General features: G+C 46.7%; 1 protein-coding gene across 1 annotated transcript; it reads right to left on the bottom strand.

Annotated features, from left to right (window-relative positions):
• Positions 1–1,875: 1,875 nt before the first annotated feature.
• LOC115458727 (HLA class II histocompatibility antigen, DRB1-10 beta chain-like) lies at positions 1,876–20,363 on the bottom strand. The gene is made up of 6 exons (XM_030188551.1): positions 20,179–20,363; positions 9,230–9,499; positions 7,533–7,811; positions 4,926–5,039; positions 3,684–3,716; positions 1,876–3,055 (listed from the first exon to the last, which is right to left on the bottom strand). Exons 1-6 carry the CDS (start codon positions 20,282–20,284, stop codon positions 3,042–3,044), a joined length of 816 nt encoding a protein of 271 aa, XP_030044411.1. The 5' UTR covers positions 20,285–20,363; the 3' UTR covers positions 1,876–3,041.
• Positions 20,364–21,696: the final 1,333 nt, after the last annotated feature.

The following is a 21,696-nucleotide window of genomic DNA, read 5'->3' as shown; positions in this document are numbered from 1 at the left end:
GGAAGGTCCTTCCACTGCGTGCACATTCTCCGAACCAGTTCTACTTTCTCTATGACATTTTTCCTATACATCCACTCGTAATCAGAACTCAGGTACACCCCTAAGTATTTTATCCCTGTACTAGCCCATAACAATGGGAAGCCTTCCACAGTAGTGCTAAGACACTGAGCCGACACCGCCAGCGCCTCCAACTTCCCAAAGTTATGTTTCAACATTTTTTATTGATGATTACACAGTGTAACACGTTCTTTTGAATGAGTACATGGCAGGTTTTAAATTTGTCGGTCTTATGTACAATATTCCAAAGTCACTATCATCAATTTTTGTTGTTACAGTTTCCTCCCCTCTCCCCCCTTTTACCCCCTTACTTCCATTATCCAACTTCCCAAAGTTAATACACAACCCGGCAAATTCTCCGAATTCTCTGATTATCTCCATCACTGCTGGTAACGATTCCTGTGCCTTGTCCAATAGCAACAACATGTCATCTGCGAACATGTTAACCCGATACTCAATACCTCACATACTTATACCCTGCACCTTCCTTTCTTGACGTATCCGAGCTGCCAATGGCTCTAGCGACAGCACAAACAGCAAAGGTGAGAGCAGGCATCCCTGCCGCATCCCCTGCCCCAACAACATTTTAGACGTGAGGGTCTCATTTACTAACAGCTGGGCCGTGAGGTTACTATATAATACTCGTACCCAATCCAGAAAGGCCCCTCTAATACCAAAACGCTGCAGGACCCAAAAAAGGTATGGCCACAAGACCTTGTCAAAGGCCTTCTTGGCGTCCAAACTTGCTATTATCGCATCTCCCCGCCTGTGTCTACCTTCTCTTAGTATTTGACAGACTTTCAAAATATTTGCTGATGCGAATCTACCCTTTACAAAGCCCACATGGTCGAAATATTGGTTCAAACAAATGAAAACAAAACTTGAATAACAGATTATGTTCTGGTGAATATAAACAACCTTTATAAAAAATCCTTTGCTAACTAGCTAAAGAGAGAAACAAAGATTAATGAATCATTAGTATGAAAATAATATAAAGAAATGAAACCACAACTGCCCAGAGAGATCAGCCAACGCTGTCCATCTCAAAATGGCTTCCTACCACTGGTTTCCAACAAATTATACTCGGTAAAAAGAGCAATGAAAAGCTCCCCAAAGGGAGAAAAAATTGCTTCCAAAAAAGCCAAGTATAGAAAAAGTATTTAATGGCTCCAATATCCAAGTTCTCTCAATTAACAGACTCACATTATCAAACAGTTTCTCAAAATGAAGCTTCATTCTGTGCACTTATCTGCTACTACTACTACTTAACATTTCTAAAGCGCTACTAGGGTTACGCAGCACTGTACATTTAACAACGAAGGACAGTCCCTGCTCAAAGGAGCTTACAATCTAAAGGACGAAATGTCAAGTTGGGGAAGTCTAGATTTCCTGAATATAGGTATAATGGTTAGGTGCCGAAGGCGACATTGAAGAGGTGGGCTTTGAGCAAGGATTTGAAGATGGGAGGGAAGGGGCTTGGTGTATGGGCTCAGGGAGTTTATTCCAGACATAGGGTGAGGCAAGGCAGAAAGGGTGGAACCTGGAGTTAGCGGTGGTGGAGAAGGGTACTGAGAGGAGGGATTTGTCCTGTGAGCGGAGGTTTCGGGTAGGAACGTAAGGGGAGATGAGGGTAGAGAGGTAATGAGGGGCTGCAGATCGAGTGTATTTGTAGGTTAGTAGGCGAAGCTTGAACTGTTTGCGGTACCTGATCGGAAGCTAGTGAAGTGACTTAAGGAGAGGGGTGATATGAGTATATCGGTCCAGGCGGAAGATAAGATGTGTGGCAGAGTTCTGAACAGATTGAAGGGGGGGGGGGATAGATGGCTAAGTGGGATTAACTTCACCACTTTTCCCCTGTTCCAGATTTAACATTTAAGAGGGTGGTGTATCCAAACCATAGTCCTGGTTGCTGAAAGGACTTCAAAATCCTCCACAAGGAATAAGGATCCCCCTTGTTTTGCCCTGATGCATCAGGGGTTTTGTTTTGATCTTGTACACCGTTCTGTTAAAATATTTTCCAGAGCAATTTCTTATTGAAGCAAAATACTACTATCTATCATTTCTATAGCGCTACAAGGCATATGTAGCGCTGTACAGCATACACAAAAAAAGACAGTCCCTGCTCAAAGAGCTTACAATCTATAAACCAATCACTTTCAAGTAGCCCATTTACCTGGCTTAATAGCCACTTATCTGGTAAATGACTTTTGAAAATCACCTGCATTACATATCACCTTTCAAACAAAGTTTAATATTTAAAAGTGAGAGTCCATTTCTGCATTTTTACAGGATGGATGGATAATGTTGGGATAATCAGGATTGTTCCGTTTAATTGGGAAGATCTCATTGTGCACCAGCCCTGTTTCACTGCCCCAATTGAGCAGAAGTTTTTTGTTTTGGCTGCTCCCATTTGCACAGCTACAACTGGTTTCAAAACAAACAAACCAATAACACTGACTGCACTGAAGGACCCCATCCCCTGCTTTAAGGTTCTCACAGTAGGATCCACTTGCATGTCAGTCCTTAGTTGTGACTGTCCTGTTGATGTGATCATATCACAAGTCCACCCAGTCCATCAGCTGGTTTCAGAATGAAGATAGTACCACAGTGCAGTAAGTTTCTTGTGCAGTGGAGGGGAGGATGTTATCCAGTCTAGGGGGTGATAATAAATGGGAGAGAATATTTCTGTCAGTCACATATCATAAAGGAATAGATCTGAGATTCTTAAGTGCTTCAGAACATACGGTGCAGGGGCTCCTTACAGGTGGGGTTCAGTCTTCTCCCCATGGTTAGAGAAGGGGCTCAGCTGTAGGTATTAGGAGCACTGGTGGAAACCCCAAGGTGTCAGTCGGGACTGCAGCGGTTCCTCTAAATCCTGGCTGCTGATGCTGGAGGCGCCTTCCTGATCCTTAGGCTGTGAGAGGCTTTAGACATAAGGTTGCGTTGCTGTCTCAGATGATGGATTGGAGATCTTGGAGATCAACTTAACTCAGGAGACCTAAGGAGGACAAGCATCAGAGACTATCAAAGGTGATAACTTGAGAAGTTATTTATTTTAGAGGGGTAACAAGAATTAGAAAGCTATAAATGAGAGGTGGGGAGGGGGTTATTTCTCAAAATTCTCCTTTGTCCTGCGATACCTCATTAAGTCCTGGATTTGTACATCTTTCCCCCTCTCTCCATCCCATCCTACAGCTGGGCCAAGTTTCTATGCCTGTGTCTCTCCATCACGGTCTTTCTTTCTGTATCAGCTTCTCATGCTTTATGAAGCAGCTTTCCTTACATATCTCTTACTGGGATTAAAACAATAAGGGATATTCTGAACACAGCCTCCTCCCCACCAATGTTTCCTGCCCAACTGTATTGTGGACAAAGAATCCCCAAGAAATGTTACGGGCAAGGGCTCCCTACCAGGTGAATTCTATGTAGGAAACCATCCAAGGTATATACTGCAAAGCCTTCACCCCCACCTATTGTATTAAGTACAAGGTCCCCTACTCTCTGGGTGCATTCTAGACAAACTCTCTTGGGTGTTTTCTGCACACGGTCCCATTCATCATCTTTCTATATGCTGAAGGAAACCGTCAGGCACAGACACTCTCAGTCCTTCTCTAGGGATTATTTACCTTCATTGGGAGGAATGTGAAGTTCAGTTGTACCTGCAAAAAGAAAGAAAGAAATCAATCAATTCAGAGTTATTCCTAAGTCTAGATACAGGAAGATCAGGAATTTGAGCCTGTGAAGATTTTTAGGTTTAGAGCACACCTTTTTCAGTTGTAGATGAAAGTGAGCTACATTCAAGTGCTGAAGGTATTTTCATGTTCCTAGACAGCTGCAATCAGAGGGGCTGATGCACAATCCATCAGCTCAGCTTTAACCTGGTTTTACTGTGGATTTTACTGGCCAATCAGTGCTCAAATGATATTAACGTGCTGAAACTATTACCGCAGACTACATTAAAATGTATTTAAATGCATGTTAATGTGATCATTATGTACCTTGCAGCTATGCTCATAAGATTCCAATGCACGTTTAGCACAGGAAACTTTTCACCAAGTCCAGGGTAAAGTAGAAGGGTTTGTTGAAAGGAGTGGGTGTCTATCGACACCCCCTTCTCTCCCTTCAATCCAAGCACCCTGCCCCGGAGTTCTTGGTGCACCAGCCTATAGCACCCTAGCAGTCTCCCTCCCTCCCTGTCACTGACCCTACTCAAATACCTCCCCCCATCCCCAGATTAAAGAATCCTCCCCAGTAGTCTAGTGGGCTCCCCGATTGCTTTCCGACTCAGCTCCCCCTCTCTCCCCTTGACATCAAATCCCCGATGGTCTAATGGCCCCCCATTCTAAACCAACCCATTCCCCCAGTCTGAACTCCACACAAATTCTCTGGTTGTCTAGAAGAAAATCTCTGATAGTCTAGCGGGACCCCATATCCCCCATGACCCTAAGCCTAGCCCCTGACCTTGTAACTTGCCCAAAGAGCAATGCGAACTCACTGCTGCCTATGGGCTCTGATACTGTTGAATTGCACCTCTTCGTTCTCTCTCTCTGTTACTAGTTTCCCTTTTCCTTTCTTCCTTCAACTATTTGAATCTAAACAGCTCACAACAGATCTCTAAATAGGCGGTATATCAAATATTGATTAAACTTGGATCACAAAATTGGAGGAACCCCACCCCACACAGTGTATCCTGGGATGTACCATGCGGGGCCTGTCTACCAAATAAAGGAGAAATTCCCCTATATGGTAGATGGGCCTCACCCACTGCATCCCAGGAGAGATGACATTATCTGGCTGTGAGTGTGGTTACCTTGAACAGTGATGTGACAGTAATATGAGGTGAGATTATCGAGTTCTGATTATTTTACCTTTTTTATTCTTCAGGTAAATGATGAGTCCCACTATGATGAACACAACCCCCAACACGAACCCCATGATTCCCGTCAACAGTTTGCTCCTCGCAGACTCCGAGGTCTTAGGCTCTATATAAAACACAACACAAAGCCTAAGTGTTCACAGGCTGATTGACAGGGAGAGCAGAAGCATAAACTCAGCTACAGATTGAATGATGGGGAGCACAAAACATTTGCCAATCCCTGGAATTAGAGATTATTAGGTGATGTATACAACAGACACTGTCTCCTCACACTTGTCTGTCCCTAAAAATGATGGGACTGTGGAAAATTGATTTATTTAAATAAAAAGCATTTTATTCTCATAAATTAGACATCCGAGAATCATGCGCCCTCAGTGCCCTTTGGGGGCATTTTTGAAACTCCCCACACTAGTGCATCATCTTTGGGGTCTTTTCCCCACATGATCTCTGCAACAATTTTCATAAAGAAAGTGCATGAAGAGCTTTACTTTGAGGTGGGTTCAGAGTATGTTCAGGTCACTGTGCAAGAAGAATTTTGCTTGAATCATGAGAAGAAAGGACTTCAGAAAAATACGGTAGTTAGGATGTGAACTGGGCTGGGCCATTTCGTAGACGGCACCCCAGAGAAGCGGGAGTGAGTGGGTATTGCTCCTGCTTCCATCTTACAGCTATGGGGGGGGGGAGGGGAGAACACTAGGCCACCAAGGATAACTTCTGATTTGGGGTGTATCTGTGGCCACCAGACCACCAGGAGTTTTTCTTAGTTATGTGGGGGTATGCTTGAGGGGGAGGCATTTTGGGGGGAGCCTGTATGGGGAAGGGTGTCGCTGTCTCTTCTCTCAACCAACCCTTCTAATGGTAGCTTGGACCTGGCGTTCAGCTTCCAGTCCTAAATACACCAGTTAGTCTTTTTTTTTTAAGGAATTGCTGCGGTCTCTGCTAGTGAGTTTAGCGCATGTGCTGAAACCATTAGAGGATAGTAACATAGTAGATGACGGCATAAAAAGACCTGCACGGTCCATCCAGTCTGCCCAAGAAGATAAATTCATATGTGCTAACTTTTTATTTGTACTGTCCTCTTCAGGGCACAGACTGTATAAGTCTGGCCAGCACTCTCCCCGCCTCCCAACCACCAACCCCGCCTCCCACCACCAGCTCTGGCACAGACCGTATAAGTCTCCCCAGCACTATCCCCGCCTCCCAACTACCAGTCCCACCTCCCACCACCAGCTCTGGCACAGACCTTATAAGTCTGCCCAGCACTATCCCTGCCTCCCAGCCACCGGCCCTGCCTCCCACCACCAGCTCTGGCACAGACCGTATAAGTCTGCCCAGCACTATCCCCGCCTCCCAACCACCAGCCCCGGCACAGACCGTATAAGTCTGCCCAACACTAGCCCCGCCTCCCAACCACCAGGATTTGGTGCACAATAGCGTGACTGCTGACCCGGTGGTAACCCCCTTTCAGCGCCGGCTTTAGTTTTGAGCCTTGACCCTACACAGTGTAAACAATTAATTTGCATTTACCTGCTCCTCAATCGTATCCCCCCTTAGCCATCTCTTCTCCAAGCTGACCAGCCATAACCTCTTTAGACCTTGCTCACATGAGAGTCATTCTATCCCCTTATTCATTTTGATCTCTCTTCTCTGAATCATTTCTAATTCCTCTGAATCTGATTGAAGAGATGGAGACCAGAACTGAACACGGTATTCAAGAAGTGGTGGCACCAGAGGTGTCATGATATTCTCTGGTTTCTTCTCCACTGGAACCACTAATTGAGAGTGAAAAGTGAGGGTCTGGGTTCAATCTGCTCAGACCTAAGAGCCTAAAATTTCCCATTCCCCCTCCACATGAGAAAGGACTAAGAGCTCCTCACCCTGCTGAGGACGGGGGGGGGGGGGGGGGGGGGGGGGATGGTGGGAGGCTACACTCCTAATAGGACACTTGGTGGGGCTACACTGAATAGAAGGAAAGGGGGGGGGGGCTACACCTAATAGGACACTTGGGGGGGGGGGGGGCTACACTCTGAATAGAAGGAAACAGGGCGCTACACTCTGAATAGGAAACAGGGGGCTACACCTAATAGGACACTGGGGGGGGGGGGCTACACTCCTAATAGAAGGACACTAGGGGGCTACACTCTGAATAGGAAATGGGGGGCTGCACTCCTAATAGATGCGACACTGGGGAGGGGGGATCATTTTATAAAGGTGTTTCCTTGCACAAAATCTGTTGTCGGCACATAAAAGGTTTCTTATGAAATTATCCCCCTCATGAAAATGTGTCTGGTGACAATAAGGTTTCTCACTTTTACACGACCCAGGCGTGTTCAGTGCCATAGCTTTTGCACAGTGTGGTTGGAGTCAGGAAGTGCACACAAAGGTTATAAAACACTCACTGATGCACATATTTCAGCTTTATACACTTACACCAACCCCTGAGCAGGTGTGAATGGATCCTGGCTGCATTTTAACCACCGTTTCAGCAGATTAGTGTATTTATAAATCAGCCTTAAAATATGCATCTACTTGTCCTTGCAGCCTAGGGAATTTGCTATAAAATTATTACTCAGATAAAGAGGGGGGGTAGCGATCTTACCCCAGTTTACTCTGAGGGGCTGCTGCAGGCTGCTGTGCTCCACCTCACACGTGTAGGTGTCTCCGTGCTCCGGGACAGTCTCCAGTATCGCATCCACCCGATAGGTCCAGTCTCCATTCTGTAAGAGCTGTGCATAGACCACCCTGCTCTCTTCCACCCCATTCCTCAGCCACTTCACCTGAATCTCAGAGGGGAAGAATCCGCTGACCATACAAACCAGCAGGTTCTGGTGTTCCAAACTGGGAGACCTCGTAGGGGTGATTTTCACTTTGGGGATGACTGTAAAACAGACACACAGTCTGATTATTATTCTCCGGGGAGGGGCAGATATGGTCTGTGAGATTTGGAACTCCACATAGTAAATTCATCAGAGCTGATGGGAGAGGGAAGAGGCACCACTGAGACCCCAGGAAGCATTAAATGATGGGAGGATCCTGGCTCTATGCCTGGGGTGGGGAAGGAGTCACTTAATGGTGACATCCAGAGGCTGGAATAAAGATCAATGATTACAGGACTCCCCAGACAGAGGAATGTCTCTGCGGTGACCAGGGGGAGGGGGGGGGGGGGTGAAACCTGATGGTACCTGATCTGAACACTGGCTGGAATTCAGCTGGAGGCTGTAATTGGGGGGGGGGGGGTCAAAAGTAATAACTGAAGGGGAATTATCTGCCTGCAATGTGGGGAGAGGAGCCTGTTGCATGTGGCCAGAGGACAGAAAATGACAGGGGTTCAGGGACAGAAGGAGACAGGGTGACAGATGGAGCATGTCACAGGGTCTGGTAGATGGAGAATAGCCTATGGGGGGGGCATCTTTTTCTTTAATCCCCTGAGCTGGGGTCTGTACTGTACTGGTTCCCCCTGTTCTGTTCAGGGAAGAGAAGGGGAGGGAGGGAGTTTGGAGCAAACCGGTCACTTGACTGCTAATCCTTGCTCTTGTCGTTGCCCTATCTGCCCCCTTGTTCCTGGTAGGGAGGGGGCCCAGGGGCGTAGCCACTCAATTTTGGGTGGGCCTGGGCCCCAGATGGGTGGGCAGAACTCCACCCTATCCCACAGTGATTTGGTCTCTCCCTCTCTTGCCTACATGCCATATGGTCTCTCAAACATCCCCCCTCCCCCACATACCTCTTAAATAGCAGATTTTCATCGGAGTGAGAAGCAACTAATACACACTGCTCATATTGGCCCCATAGCCTTCCCTCTGATGCAACTTCCTGTTTCTGCATAGGTGGGAATACATCAGAGGGAAGGCTGTGGGGCCAGTGCACAGTATATATCAGTGGCTGCTCGATGCAGGCAAAGATCTGCTACTTACAAGGTATGCAGGAGGGACAGCTGTTGGGAGTTTTTAGCTGGTGTGGCTTGGGGATCCCTGCCTGCCAAATCATAGGTGTGCTGCTACTGGGTGGGCCTGAGCCCAAAGAGGGTGGGCCGTTCTGTTCTCACCTCTTTTGCGTGCTGTTAGCACTGGGGGGGGGGGGGGGTCTGTCCGTCTTCTGTCGAGTTTCTCAGGGGTCTCTGGTTTCTTCTCTCCCAGGTTTTATATGCCCGTTGTGCGGGAAGTGGTGAGGAGGGGTTGTGCTCGGGTTTTTTTTTCTTTTGAGGGGGGGGGGTTGTGCTCTGACCTGGCTCTGGATAATGCGGGGGGGGGGGGGGGGGTGTTCTGTCTCATCTCTCTCCTGTGGTGTCTCTGCTCTCACCTCTCCTCTGCTCGGTGAAGGGTTTATATGTCTCATAGTTGTAACTGCAGGATGTCTCCACCTCAGCCCGTTTCTGCTCCATAAACGCTGTGTCATTGTTCCAATAATCCACCTGCCACACTCCCCGCTCCGTCCTGCCCACGTAGCGCCCGATGTCACTGTCGAAGTACGCGAACTCCTCCCGGTTAATGATCTGCCGTTCCAGGAGCCGCATCCCCTGCCCGCCGGCTCCAAAGTGACACTCACCCTTCCACTGATAGAGGAAAACCGCTGCGAGAGAGAGAGATAGAGAGAGACTGTAATAGTCTGGCAGAAAAACAAGGAGATAGAAAGAGACCACCTCTACCCGAGAGACAGGAGGAGGCCACCGATCACATCCCGACAGAGAGAGACAGACCTTGTCATCCTGAAAGTTAAAGAGAATCCAATCCCCAGAGAGAGACAGACTGTGATCCTTCCATCTGGGTTTACATTATCCTCATTGCAGCTCAGTTCTCAGGTTATCAGATCTTAAAAGCTATCTTTGGGGGACTTTCGTAAATGCTTCTTAAATTTTAATATTGATCAGATACTGTACTTGTTTAGAAATGCCCAGTAATGTGTCTCTAAATGGGGTAAATGCGGAAAGAAATGTCAATTGTATTGTATTATAGACTGTCACACTCCTTGACAGCCAGAGAGAGATAGAAAAAAAGACCGTCTCACCTCTGGCCCTGAGAGACGTTTAAGAAACCATCCATCACATGCAGAGACAGAGAGATTGAAAAGCCCTTAAAAAGAGAGAGAAAAAGAGAGAAAAAAAAAGAGAGAAAGAGAGAAAAAGAGAAATGAAGTATGAGAGAGAGAGAGAGACTATTCTACTGAATTTTGGGTGGGGGTAGTTGTACAGGATTAGGGAAGGTACCTTTTTTAAGCTCCTCCAGGTCTGTGAGTGTAAAATGATGGATAATGACACTGTTCCTCTCTCAGCCCTCTCTCCTGCTCTTCTCTTCATTTCTTCACAGTTTCTCATATTGGAAGTGGTGTGCTGGTAAATTTTTAACAGGCTCTCTCCCCGGTCAACCTCGGCGCCCACCCAAAAAAATTTGCAGAGCTGGCTATAGCCGGGGGGGGGGGGGGGGGGGGGGCAATGCATTACTGTCTCCAGGAAAAAAAAATTAAATGATCCCAGGTTCCAATCTAATTCATGTTTAATATGGGATAAAATGCCATAAATAAGTAAATAAATATAAACTTTTAACGTTCAGCACCTGATTCTCAAAGTGGACATATTCCAAACACTATAATGAAAATAAAATTATTTTTTTCTACCTTTGTTGTCTGGTGACTGTTTCTCTGATCATGCTGGCCCAGTATCTGATTCTGCTGCATTCTATCTGTTCCCTTGACTCCGTTTCCAGGGCTTCCTTTCCATTTATTTCTTTTCTTTCCTCCTTTCTTCTTCATTTCTGGTCCTCCGCAGACTTGACTGTACAGTGGATCCAGCTTCTGCCTATTTTCTCCATCCATGTGCAGTTTCTCTGCTCACTTCCTTTTCTCTCATCTTATCTCCTTCCTCTATCTTCCCTCCATGTCCAGCATTTCTTTTCTCTCCCTTCCCTCCCCTCCATCCATGTCCAGAATTTCTCTTGCTCTCCCCTCCATCCATGTCCTGAAACTCTCCTCTCTCCCCTGTCCCCCTCTATCCATCCATACCTAGCAATTCTCTTCTCTCCCCTGCCCCCCTCTATCCATTCATGCCCAGCAATTCTCTTCTCTCCCCTGCCCCCCTCTACCCATCCATGCCCAGCAATTCTCCTCCCTCCCCTCCCCCTCCCATCCATGTCCAACGATTTTCCGTTGCCCCCATTCTCCCCTCCCGCTCCCATCCATGTCCAGCAATTCTCCTCCCTCCCCTCCTGCTCCCAAACATGTCCAGCGATTGTCCTTCACCCCCACCCTCCCCTCCCACCCCATCCATCTTTTTTTATTACCTCCGTTGAAGTGCCGCGTTATTTAAAGCCCTGCTGCCCATCTCTAGCCTTCCCTGTTTGCTTCTGATGAGTTCGTGCCCTTAGTCCCGCCTTCTAACGTCATACGTCCCTGGGCTCCCTGATCTCGTCTCATGGCTTCCACTATCATCTTTATGCTGACGACACCCAGCTTTATCTCTCCACACCAGACATCACTGCGGAAACACAGGCCAAATTATTGGCCTGCTTATCCCACATTGCTGCCTGGATGTCCAACCGCCACCTGAAACTGAACATGGCCAAGACCGAACTTCTTGTCTTCCCACCCAAACCCACTTCTCCTCTATCTCCAATCTCTATCTCGGTTGATAACACCCTCATCGTCCCCGTCTCATCTGCCCGCAACCTCGGTGTCATCTTCGACTCCTCCCTCTCCTTCTCTGCGTATATCCAGCAGATAACCAAGACCTGTCGTTTCTTCCTCTATAACATCAGCAAAATTCGCCCTTTGCTCTCTGAGCACACCACCCAAACTCTCATCCACTCTCTCATTACCTCTCGCCTTGACTACTGCAACCTACTCCTCACTGGTCTCCCACTTAGCCACCTATCCCCCCTTCAGTCCATTCAGAACTCTGCTGCACGTCTTATCTTCCGCCTGAACCGGTACACTCATATCACCCCTCTCCTCAAGTCACTTCATTGGCTTCCGATCAGGTACCGCATTCAGTTCAAGCTTCTGCTACTAACCTACAAATACACTCGATCTGCAGCCCCTCCTTACCTCTCAACCCTCATCTCCCCTTACGTTCCTACCCGTAACCTCCGCTCTCAAGACAAATCCCTCCTTTCAGTACCCTTCTCCACCACCTCCAGGCTCGCCCTTTCTGCCTCGCCTCACCCCATGCGTGGAACAAACTCCCTGAGCCCATACACCAGGCCCCCTCCCTGCCCATCTTCAAATCACTGCTTAAAGCCCACCTCTTCAATTTCGCCTTCGGCACCTAACCACTACACCTCTACCCAGGAAATCTAGACTGCCCCAACTTGACATTTCGTTCTTTAGATTTAAGCTCCTTTGAGCAGGGACCGTCCTTCTTTGTTATTTTGTACAGCGCTGCGTAACCCTAGTAGCGCTCTAGAAATGTTAAGTAGTAGTAGTAGAAACAAAGAAATATTCAGAGGGTGAGACAGTGGCAGAGACATGAGGAATTGGAGGAGAGAGAGTTTTATTAGAGGGAGGTCTTGTCACATGTATCTGATTAATTTCTTTGCCTGGTCCAGGTACCAGAGAGTTGGACTGAGGGAGAGGCTAGATGTGGTTTATTTAGATTTTAGCGAAACCTTTGACATAGATGACTTATAAGTAAACTGACTGATCCCCTGACTGAGGGGCCGATGCTCAAAGCCACAGATGGACCCACAATGCAACAGTAATGCAAGAAACTAGCTCAGTGGTGCTTGAAGCAAATTATATTTACATTTGATTCCAGTTAAATTGCACTATTAAACAGGAAGTGGAGGGAGGAACACGCCTGACACATGCGCAGAAAGGTTTTGCAGTAAGCGCGGATCTTGTGCACTGGTGCAGAGAAAAACCGAAGTGTCAGCCTACATTAGCGTTTTTTCTTCAGGACCTAAATATGAACCTTGCAAATATTACTAGCACTTGGGAGATATTGTGAGGTTTATATTTAAGCGTAGAAGAATTGGAGCTGATGTGTATTTCACTCGGACACGCGCACATGTTTTGCTACTTCTTGTCTGTCTTGAATACTTGCAGGAACCTCCGTCCCCATGTTAAAGAAGACAAAACCAGCAGTTCAGGGTGAAAAAGTGACAGGAAATCCTCTGCTCAAAACCTTCTACGCTGCCCCTCACCTGGCAAAAACCTTTCGATATTGAGACCATCACGTCCTCCTGTGCACTGCAAAGGAATACTTCCTGACCTCATTATCACACATTTCAATACAATTTAGGGCCATCTTTTATTTATTTACTTATTACTTATTTATTAGGATTTATTTACCGCCTTTTTGAAGGAATTCACTCAAGGCGGTGTATAGTAAGAATAGATCAAACATGAGCAATAGGCAATTAGAGCAGTAAAAATATTCGAACAACAATACAAAGTATGGCATAATATACTACTTGCAATGACTACACAATACGTAATAGAACATTATAATTGGTAGTGAAGGGTAAAGCAAAGTTGTAACATATAGATGAGTAAGAAAGTAGGAAGAATTAGAATGTAAGGTGCTTGATTTGAAGAAAGTTGCATGTGAGGTCAGAGAGATGGTTAAATATTATGTCAGCTAGGGTAGGAGTGGATAAACATGTTCCGCTGCAGTATGTGCAGCCCAGTCAATCCTTGTGTGTGTCAGTGGCGTAGGAAGGGGGGGGGCAGTGGGGCAGTCCGCCCCAGGTGCACGCGCTAGGGGGGGGTGTTGGCTCGCTGGTTCCCTGCTCTTTCTGCCCCGGAACAGGTTACTTCCTGTTCCGGGGCAGAGAAAGCAGGGAAGCAGCAGAGCCGACGCAGCTCCCAGTGACATGCACTGGGGGCGGATCGGCCCTCCCGCCTGCCCCCTGCTGCAAGGTAGGATGCGTTTCGGGGGGGGGGGGAGCGTGCGCTCCGGAGGGGGGGGCGCCGTGCCCTGCACCTGGGGGGGGGGGGGGGGTGCGCAGCGGCGACCTGCTCCGGGTGTCAGGTACCCTCGCTACGGCGCTGGTTTGAGTGAGACTAACAAGTTAGTTACTTCTTCCATTAAAGGCTTGGTTGAAGAGCCAAGCTTTCACCTGCTTCCTGAAGTAGAGGTAGTCTTGTGTTAAGCCTTTCAGGCAATGCATTCCAGAGTGTGGGGGCTACTCCAGAGAAGGCTGGCTTGCGGGTATCACATTTTGTAATGTCTTTTGGAGAGGTTGTAGTTAGTGAAAGTGATGTGCATTTCATGTGCATTTTGTGAAGCTCCTGGCCACTGGGTGATTCTGAATGCAGCCCTCTGCTGGCCGGGGTTGCATTTGCCAGTCTCTTCTGAGTTTCCTTGGCTCCCAAGCCAAGCTATGTATGGCCCTTGGCCAGGCAACTGCTCTGCTACTGACAGTTTCAACCAAAGCAGTTCAGAACAACTTGTGGTCAGTCCCTGGTAACTCTAGCAAAAACAGTACATAAGCAAATAGTTCCAAACAAAATGGCTTCCTTTATCTTTCCCCTTCTCAAGGTATTATTGAACCAAGCCCTTTAAGACTCCCAGGCACTTGGCTTTAAGACAAACTGTAAAGACACATGACCTTCCTGCTCTCTACCTGGCCTCACTGGCCCCAGGCTCCTGAACAGATCATCTGCTGGTCTTCTCCTAGTCGCTGGCAAGCACCCACCTCTATATCTGGGGCTCCTGCCCTACTCAGGGTGACTGCTCAACATGCCTTCCTTCAGCTGAAAATCCTCTCCTGTTCAGTCCAATGTGCCCCAGTCACCCCTTTGATACATGGGCCGTGACCCCTTGCACTCTCCTGGAACTTCAACTAGGATTCTTCAGCTTTCACATGCATGCAAATGAGACATTATATGCAAATTCACTTTATTAGATTACTTCATTCTTGTGGACCTCACTTATTTTCAGCAGTTAATCATGTAGCACAAGTTCTCTCACTGAGCCCATCTACTGTGGGGAACCTGGGTCTCAGTGTCTAACAGCCTCCTCCCCTGGATAGGACTTTTCTTCACTCACATTGACCTTACAGTCCTATCCTCCACCCCACGGCTGTTAGTTCAGTCTCATTAGCAATTGGTCATAACCATTAATACTTTCTCATATCTTTCTTCTTAAATACTTTCACATATCTTCACACTGAGCCTCCCCACACAGATACATGGGCTCAGTATTAATTTCAATACTTTGGGGACTTCTTACCCCAGGCCTTGCCGACTGCTTCTCTCAGTAATGGGACCCATAGTCCCCCCTTCTTTGGACACACAGTCCTTTCTGTGAACACACAGTTCCTATAAGTACTGAGAACGCACAGTCCAACACTAATGCTTTAGGGATTTCTTACCCCAGCCTGCTTTTCTTCCTTGAACACATAGTACATCACAAGTCCATAGGGTTAGCCAGTATCTTCCAGGGGATCTCTCTTCTTCAGCTGCTAACTCTTTCCTCTCTTCCCTCACAACTCAAGTGGGGTATAAAGGGTTAATTAGCCAAACAGGACCCAGCCCATAACCTGCTGCACCTGTTGCCACCCCAGGACTCTCCCCGGTCCTAGCGACCTCCAGCTATACAGTCCCTACTGGCTCCCTCTAGAGGCACACCCGGCCATTTTCCCTGGACATTTTTAAGTGAACAGCGCCATCTAGTGGCCTACCCAGGGTAGGACAGCCTCTTACTCTTCACAATTTCCACCAGCGCTCAAGACCTCTGAGCATTTGGCGTACAATTACATGCACAGACACCTGGCATTAACCGAATGCCAATGCTGGCGCTAGTTTTGAGCATTGGCCTCTGTGTTAGGAACTGGTTAAGTGGGAGGTGACGAAGAGGGACAGTAAATGGCGCTGACTCTGAGGAATGGGACAGTTACCATTGATGTGCCCCAAGGATCAGTTCTTGGGCCAATTCTTTTTAACATTTTTATAAGCAATATTGCAGAAGAGCTGTTTGGTAAGGTCTGTCTCTTTGCAGATAGTACACACGCCTGACAATGTGGATAAAATCAGGAGGGATCTAGTGAAGTTTGAAGAATTGGAAGATTTAATACTTAAAAATGCAGGGTCAATCATTTGAGCTGCAGGGAACAGTACAGTATAGGAGGGGATGATCTTAAGTTGTCTGAACTGTTAGAAAAGGAGACAACAAAAGCCAGAAAGATGTTTGGGTGAATAGGGAGAGAAACAGCCAACAGGAAAAAGGAGGTGAAGATGCCCCTGTATAAGACTCTGCTGAGACCTCATTTAGAATATTGTGTACAATTCTGGAGATGAAGCTTCAACAAAGACATAAACAGGATGGAGTTGGTCCAACTGGTGGCTACTGATATGCTCACTGGTCTTCATCATAAAGTGTATTAGGACAGACAAGATCTCACTATGTATTCTTTGGAAGAAGGGCAGGAGAGGGGAGATATGATAGAGATATTTAAATACCTTCATAGCATAAATACAGAGGAGGCAGGTCTCTTTCAACTGAAAGGAAGCTCCAGAACAAGCTGGCATGGAATGAAGATGGGACAGAACAGTAGTGGATGCCTGGAATAGCCTCGGTGGAAGTGGTGGAGCATAAGACTACTTGAATTCAAGAAAGCTTGGGACAATATAAGAAGGTAAGAGTAGCCATACTGGGTCAGACCAATGGTCCATCTAGCCCAGTATCCTGTTTGCCAAATAGTGGCCAAGCCAGGTCACAAGTACCTGGCAGAAACCCAAATTGTGGCAACGCTCCATACCACAAATCCCAGGGCAAGTAGTTGCTTCCCATGTCTGTCTCAATAGCAGACTATGGACTTTTCCTCCAGAAACTTGTCCAAACCTTTTTTAAACCCAGATACACTAACCGCTGTTACCACATCCTCCAGCAAAGAGTTCCAGAGCTTAAACATTTATTGAGTGAACATTTTTTTCCTCCTATTTGTTTTAAAAGTATTTCCATGTAACTTCCTTAAGTGTCCCCTAGTCTTTGTAATTTTGGAATGAGTAAACAATTGATTTACTTCTACTCGTTCTACACCACTCAGGATTTTGTAGACCTCAATCATATCTCCCCTCATCCGTCTCTTTTCCAAACTGAAGAGCCCTAACCTCTTTAGCCTTTCCTCATACAAGAGGAGTTCCATCCCTTTTATCATTTTGGTCGCTCTTCTTTGAACCTTTTCTAATTCCGCTATATCTTTTTTGAGATACGGCCACCAAAACTGAACGCAATACTCAAGGTGCAGACGCACCATGGAGTGTTACAAAGGCATTATAGCATTTTCGGTCTTATTCACCATCCCTTTCTTAATAATTCCTAGTATCCTGTTTGCTTTTTTGGCTACCACCACACACTGAGCAGAAGATTTGAGCACAGAGGATCTCTGAGGGACAGGAAGGGATAGGAGAACGCAGTACTTGTTGTGGATCACTTCACACTGGTACTATTCAGATATAGTGTCATTAAAATGCCAAAGATAAAATACCTATACTTTTATCAGCTGCTGCTGTATATATAAGTGATAAACTCCTTAACTGACATACCTCAATCTTATCTATCTATCTATCAAACCACAGGCAAATAATCCTGTGCATCAATGGATCACAGCAAATATCAGCAAAATCTATACAAAGTAAAGAAAAATACCAACAGCCTCTGAAACATCAATACTAAACAATACAGACACCAGTACATCCATCCAGTCCTGCCTCAAGGGGTCAATGTAGGTGGAACCTGTGTGTCTGCGTGCAGGGAGAAGGAGTGAGGGGCTTTAAGTGTGCTTGTGGGGAGCTGGGGGTGGAGAGTGGTATTCAAGTTTGCAAAATCAGAACTAATAAAGCTGTTCAAGCACAAAACATCTAAAAGAATGCAAAGACCTAAGCGAAAAAGAAGAAAATTCTCTAACCTGAGCAGAAAAAGTCCCCACAAGAACATTTAAGGGGCACCTGATTTTATAAAATCTGAGGGAGTACAGAACAATATGAAAATGGAAAGAGATAGGAAAAAAAGTTGTGTAAAATCAAGAAAGTCACAGATAACTCCTTCTGGGTCAGTGGAAGAGGTGGTAACCCCATTCTCATTGATGGACAGACAAACAGCCAGACAGACATGGATCCCTTTAAAGATTCAAGTTATTTCCTCTCTTACAAAGCATACAAATGGAAGAGGCTGCAGTACCTCCAGTGACCACAAAGTGTCAGTATTACCATATTTATGGAACATAAGAACTAATGTGAAATACTACTACTACTACTATAAATCATACTATAGCGCTACCAGTGGTATGCAGCGCTTCACAAAAAGGTTCATGTCTGTCTGTCTGTCTGTCTTTGGGTAAAATTACTTTCTGAACACATTAACCTATAATTACCCTAACCACTCCCTTCCTTCTTCTTTTTTCCCTCACTTAATTTCTACACAATACTAAATGTATCTGCTATCCTGTAACAACATTGTTTACATACTATGTAAGCCACATTGAGCCTGCAAATAGGTGGGACAATGTGGGATACAAATGCAATAAATAATAATAATAAAATGGGAATCTTTCAGGCAAGTTCAAAAAGAGGGGGAAAAAAGATCAGATTACTGTTTTCAGAGAACAGTAACTCCAGATAAATCACCCTGTTTAGCTGATAGTTACAGGCTGAGAATATTCACAACTGATGCAACTCAAATTCTTCACTCCCAGAGCCAAAAAAGGCAGACCAAGAAAGACATACCCCCCCCCCCCCCCAACACACCCTCCATACTTGGACACCTTCCCTCCCTACACACATCACCCCCCCCCCCACACACACACACACACCCACACACACCCACACACACACTCTCCTCAATCAGATCTCTCACATCATCACATGCACAACTCCAACATATCCCACCTCATACATAGCCACTAAAATAAATCCCACACACAAAACAGACCCCCAGACAGACACACTCTCCATGCACACCAGTCTGTCTCCCTATACTACTACTACTACTTAACATTTCTAGAGCGCAGTGGTGTGCTGCAGCAGGCTCTCACAGGCTCTCGAGAGCCGTTTGTTAAGTTTTTAAGAATTTTGGGAGCCGGTTCTCCATGGCTGCTTTAACAAATGGATCCCAAAATGTGGGCTTGGGCCCCTCCTGAATTCTCTTTTACTTTGCTGGCGAGAGAGAGCCCACAGATAACAATTTACCAGCACACCCCTGGCTACTAGGGTTACGCAGGCTGTACAGTTTAACAAAAAAGGGCAGTCCCTGCTAAAAAGGAGCTTACAATCTAATGGGCGAAATGTCAAGTTGGGGCAGTCTAGATTTCCTGAATAGAGGTATGGTGGTTACGTGCCGAAGGCGACATTGAAGAGGTGGGCTTTGAGCAAGGCTTTGAAGATGGGCAGGGAGGGGGTCTGGCGTATGGGCTCAGAGAATTTATTCCAGGCATGGGGTGAGGCGAGGCAGAAAGGGCGGAGCCTGGAGTTGGCGGTGGTGGAGAAGGGTACTGAAAGGAGGGATTTGTCTTGAGAGCGGAGGTTACGGGTAGGAATGTAAGGGGAGATGAGGGTAGAGAGGTAAGGAGGGGCTGCAGATCGAGTGCATTTGTAGGTTAATAGGAGAAGCTTAAACTGTATGCGGTACCTGATCGGAAGCCAGTGAAGTGACTTGAGGAGAGGGGTGATATGAGTGTATCGGTCCAGGCGGAAGATAAGACGTGCAGCAGAGTTCTGAACAGACTGAAGGGGGGATAGATGGCAAAGTGGGAGGCCAGTGAGGAGTAGGTTGCAGTAGTCAAGGCGAGAGGTAATGAGAGAGTGGATGAGAGTTCGGGTGGTGTGCTCAGAGAGGAAAGGGCGAATTTTGCTGATGTTATAGAGGAAGAAACGACAGGTCTTGGCTATCTGCTGGATATGCGCAGAGAAGGAGAGGGAGGAGTCGAAGATGACTCCAAGGTTGAGGGCAGATGAGATGGGGCAAAACATCCCCCCCCCCACACACACACACATAGAGGCTTCTTTTCAGAGCACCTAGATTTACAAAGTTACTTCTTCAAGCCCCAAACATCACCCTCCTCCTCAATCCCTCATAGATGTTTAAATGAAGAGGCCTGTAATGAGCTATGTCAGTTCTCAGCACTATCAGCATCAAATATTTCCTGACCTTTGATTTCAGAGCCCCTAAATGATCTTTATCTGTTGGTCCCTGCAACCAGTTGTGGTGGTGGGTTTTCCACAGTGTCACATCTCTTATCCTTACCTGGAGGGTCCCTGTAGTGAGTGCTGTCAGTCCTCTACACTGTCACTATCAGAGATCTCTCTCGGTTTCTTACCTGGAGGGTTCCCGCAGTGAGTTAAGTGGGTTCTCAGCACAGTCAGGATCACTATCAGAACTGCCAGACTGCAGCCCCCAGCTCCAGGTGCTCGGACAGAGACCATCGTGTTTTTATTTATTAAACAAAGTAAAAGAAGTGACTAAAGCCAGTAAAGCCCCCTTTCTGGGTGACAGGGAGACTGGCACTGCTGCCTTCCCCCCCCCCCCCCCCATACCAGCACACCAGCAAAACCCCTCCCCTGAAACACTGGAGAGAGGTGTGTGAGCCAATCAGGTTTTGAAGCTCAGTTGTGTCATCAGTCACCAGGGAGAGAGAAGTATCAGTGCCACTGAGAGTCTCTGGAGTCTGTGCACCAATCAGACAAGACTCGGGACAGGAGGTACATGATGGGCAGGGCCGTGCCAACACAGTAAGCACGGTAAGTGCCGCAGGGGTGCGCCTGCCTTCAAGGGTGCCGCGCCATAGTTGTATTTAAAAGAAAAAAAAACCTTACTCCTCTGCTCCATCCCCGATTCCCCGGCACTTTAAGTTTACCTCGCTCTGCCTCCGATGTCTGCGCAGCGTCAGTGAAAGCGCTGCTTGTCTGACGTCTTTCCACCAGCCTTCCCTTCGCTCGTTCATTTCCTCTGTGTCCCACCCTCAAGGAAATGACGTCAGAAGAAGGCGGGACACAGAGGGAACGAACGACCAAAGGGAAGGCTGGTGGAGAGATGTCAGACAGGCAGCGCTTTCACTGATGCTGTGCAGACATCGGAGGCGGAGCAAGGTAAATTTAAAGCGCCGGGGAATCGGGGCGTGCACGCGCCAACTGATAGTCTGCAGGGGGGCGCCAGAGACCCTAGGCACGGCCCTGATGATGGGGCTTAGAAGTTTTATTTTCATTTAATAAGGTCTTTTAACTAAATTAATGTGCAGCACATGGAACAAATGAACATTGGAAAAAGCAACTAATATACAACAAAAAGAATAGAAACAACTTAGCCCCCCCCAAAGTACTATAAAGAGACCCTCCGCTTGCTTTATATCAGGCATAAAGGGAACTAAGCACAAACTCACTTTTCAAAACGTTTTTTTTTAATTAAGGTTTAAAACACTCACTCCCTCCTCCCAAAATAACTCCACACTACCCACCAGGAAGGTGGACATCGACATGGCAGGTGACCTTTAATGTGAGCAAGTGCAAAGTGATGCATTTTGGGGGAAACAGGAACCCGAATTATAGCTACGTCATGCAAAGGTTCCACGTTAGGAGTCACCGACCAGGAAAGGGATCTAGGCGTCGTCGTTGATGATACATTGAAACCCTCTGCTCAGTGTACGGCGGCGGCTAAGAAAGCAAATAGAATGTTAAGTATTATTAGGAAAGGAATGGAAAACAAAAATAAAGATGTTATAATGCCTTTGTATTGCTCCATGGTCTGACCACACCTCGAATATTGTGTTCAGTTCTAGTCACCGCATCTCAAAAAAGATATAGTGGAATTAGAAAAGGTACAGAGAAGGGCGATGAAAATG

Source organism: Microcaecilia unicolor, unplaced genomic scaffold (assembly GCF_901765095.1).
Source record: "Microcaecilia unicolor unplaced genomic scaffold, aMicUni1.1, whole genome shotgun sequence".
Lineage (NCBI taxonomy): Eukaryota > Metazoa > Chordata > Amphibia > Gymnophiona > Siphonopidae > Microcaecilia > Microcaecilia unicolor.
This window is presented reverse-complemented; position numbering and strand designations above follow the sequence as displayed.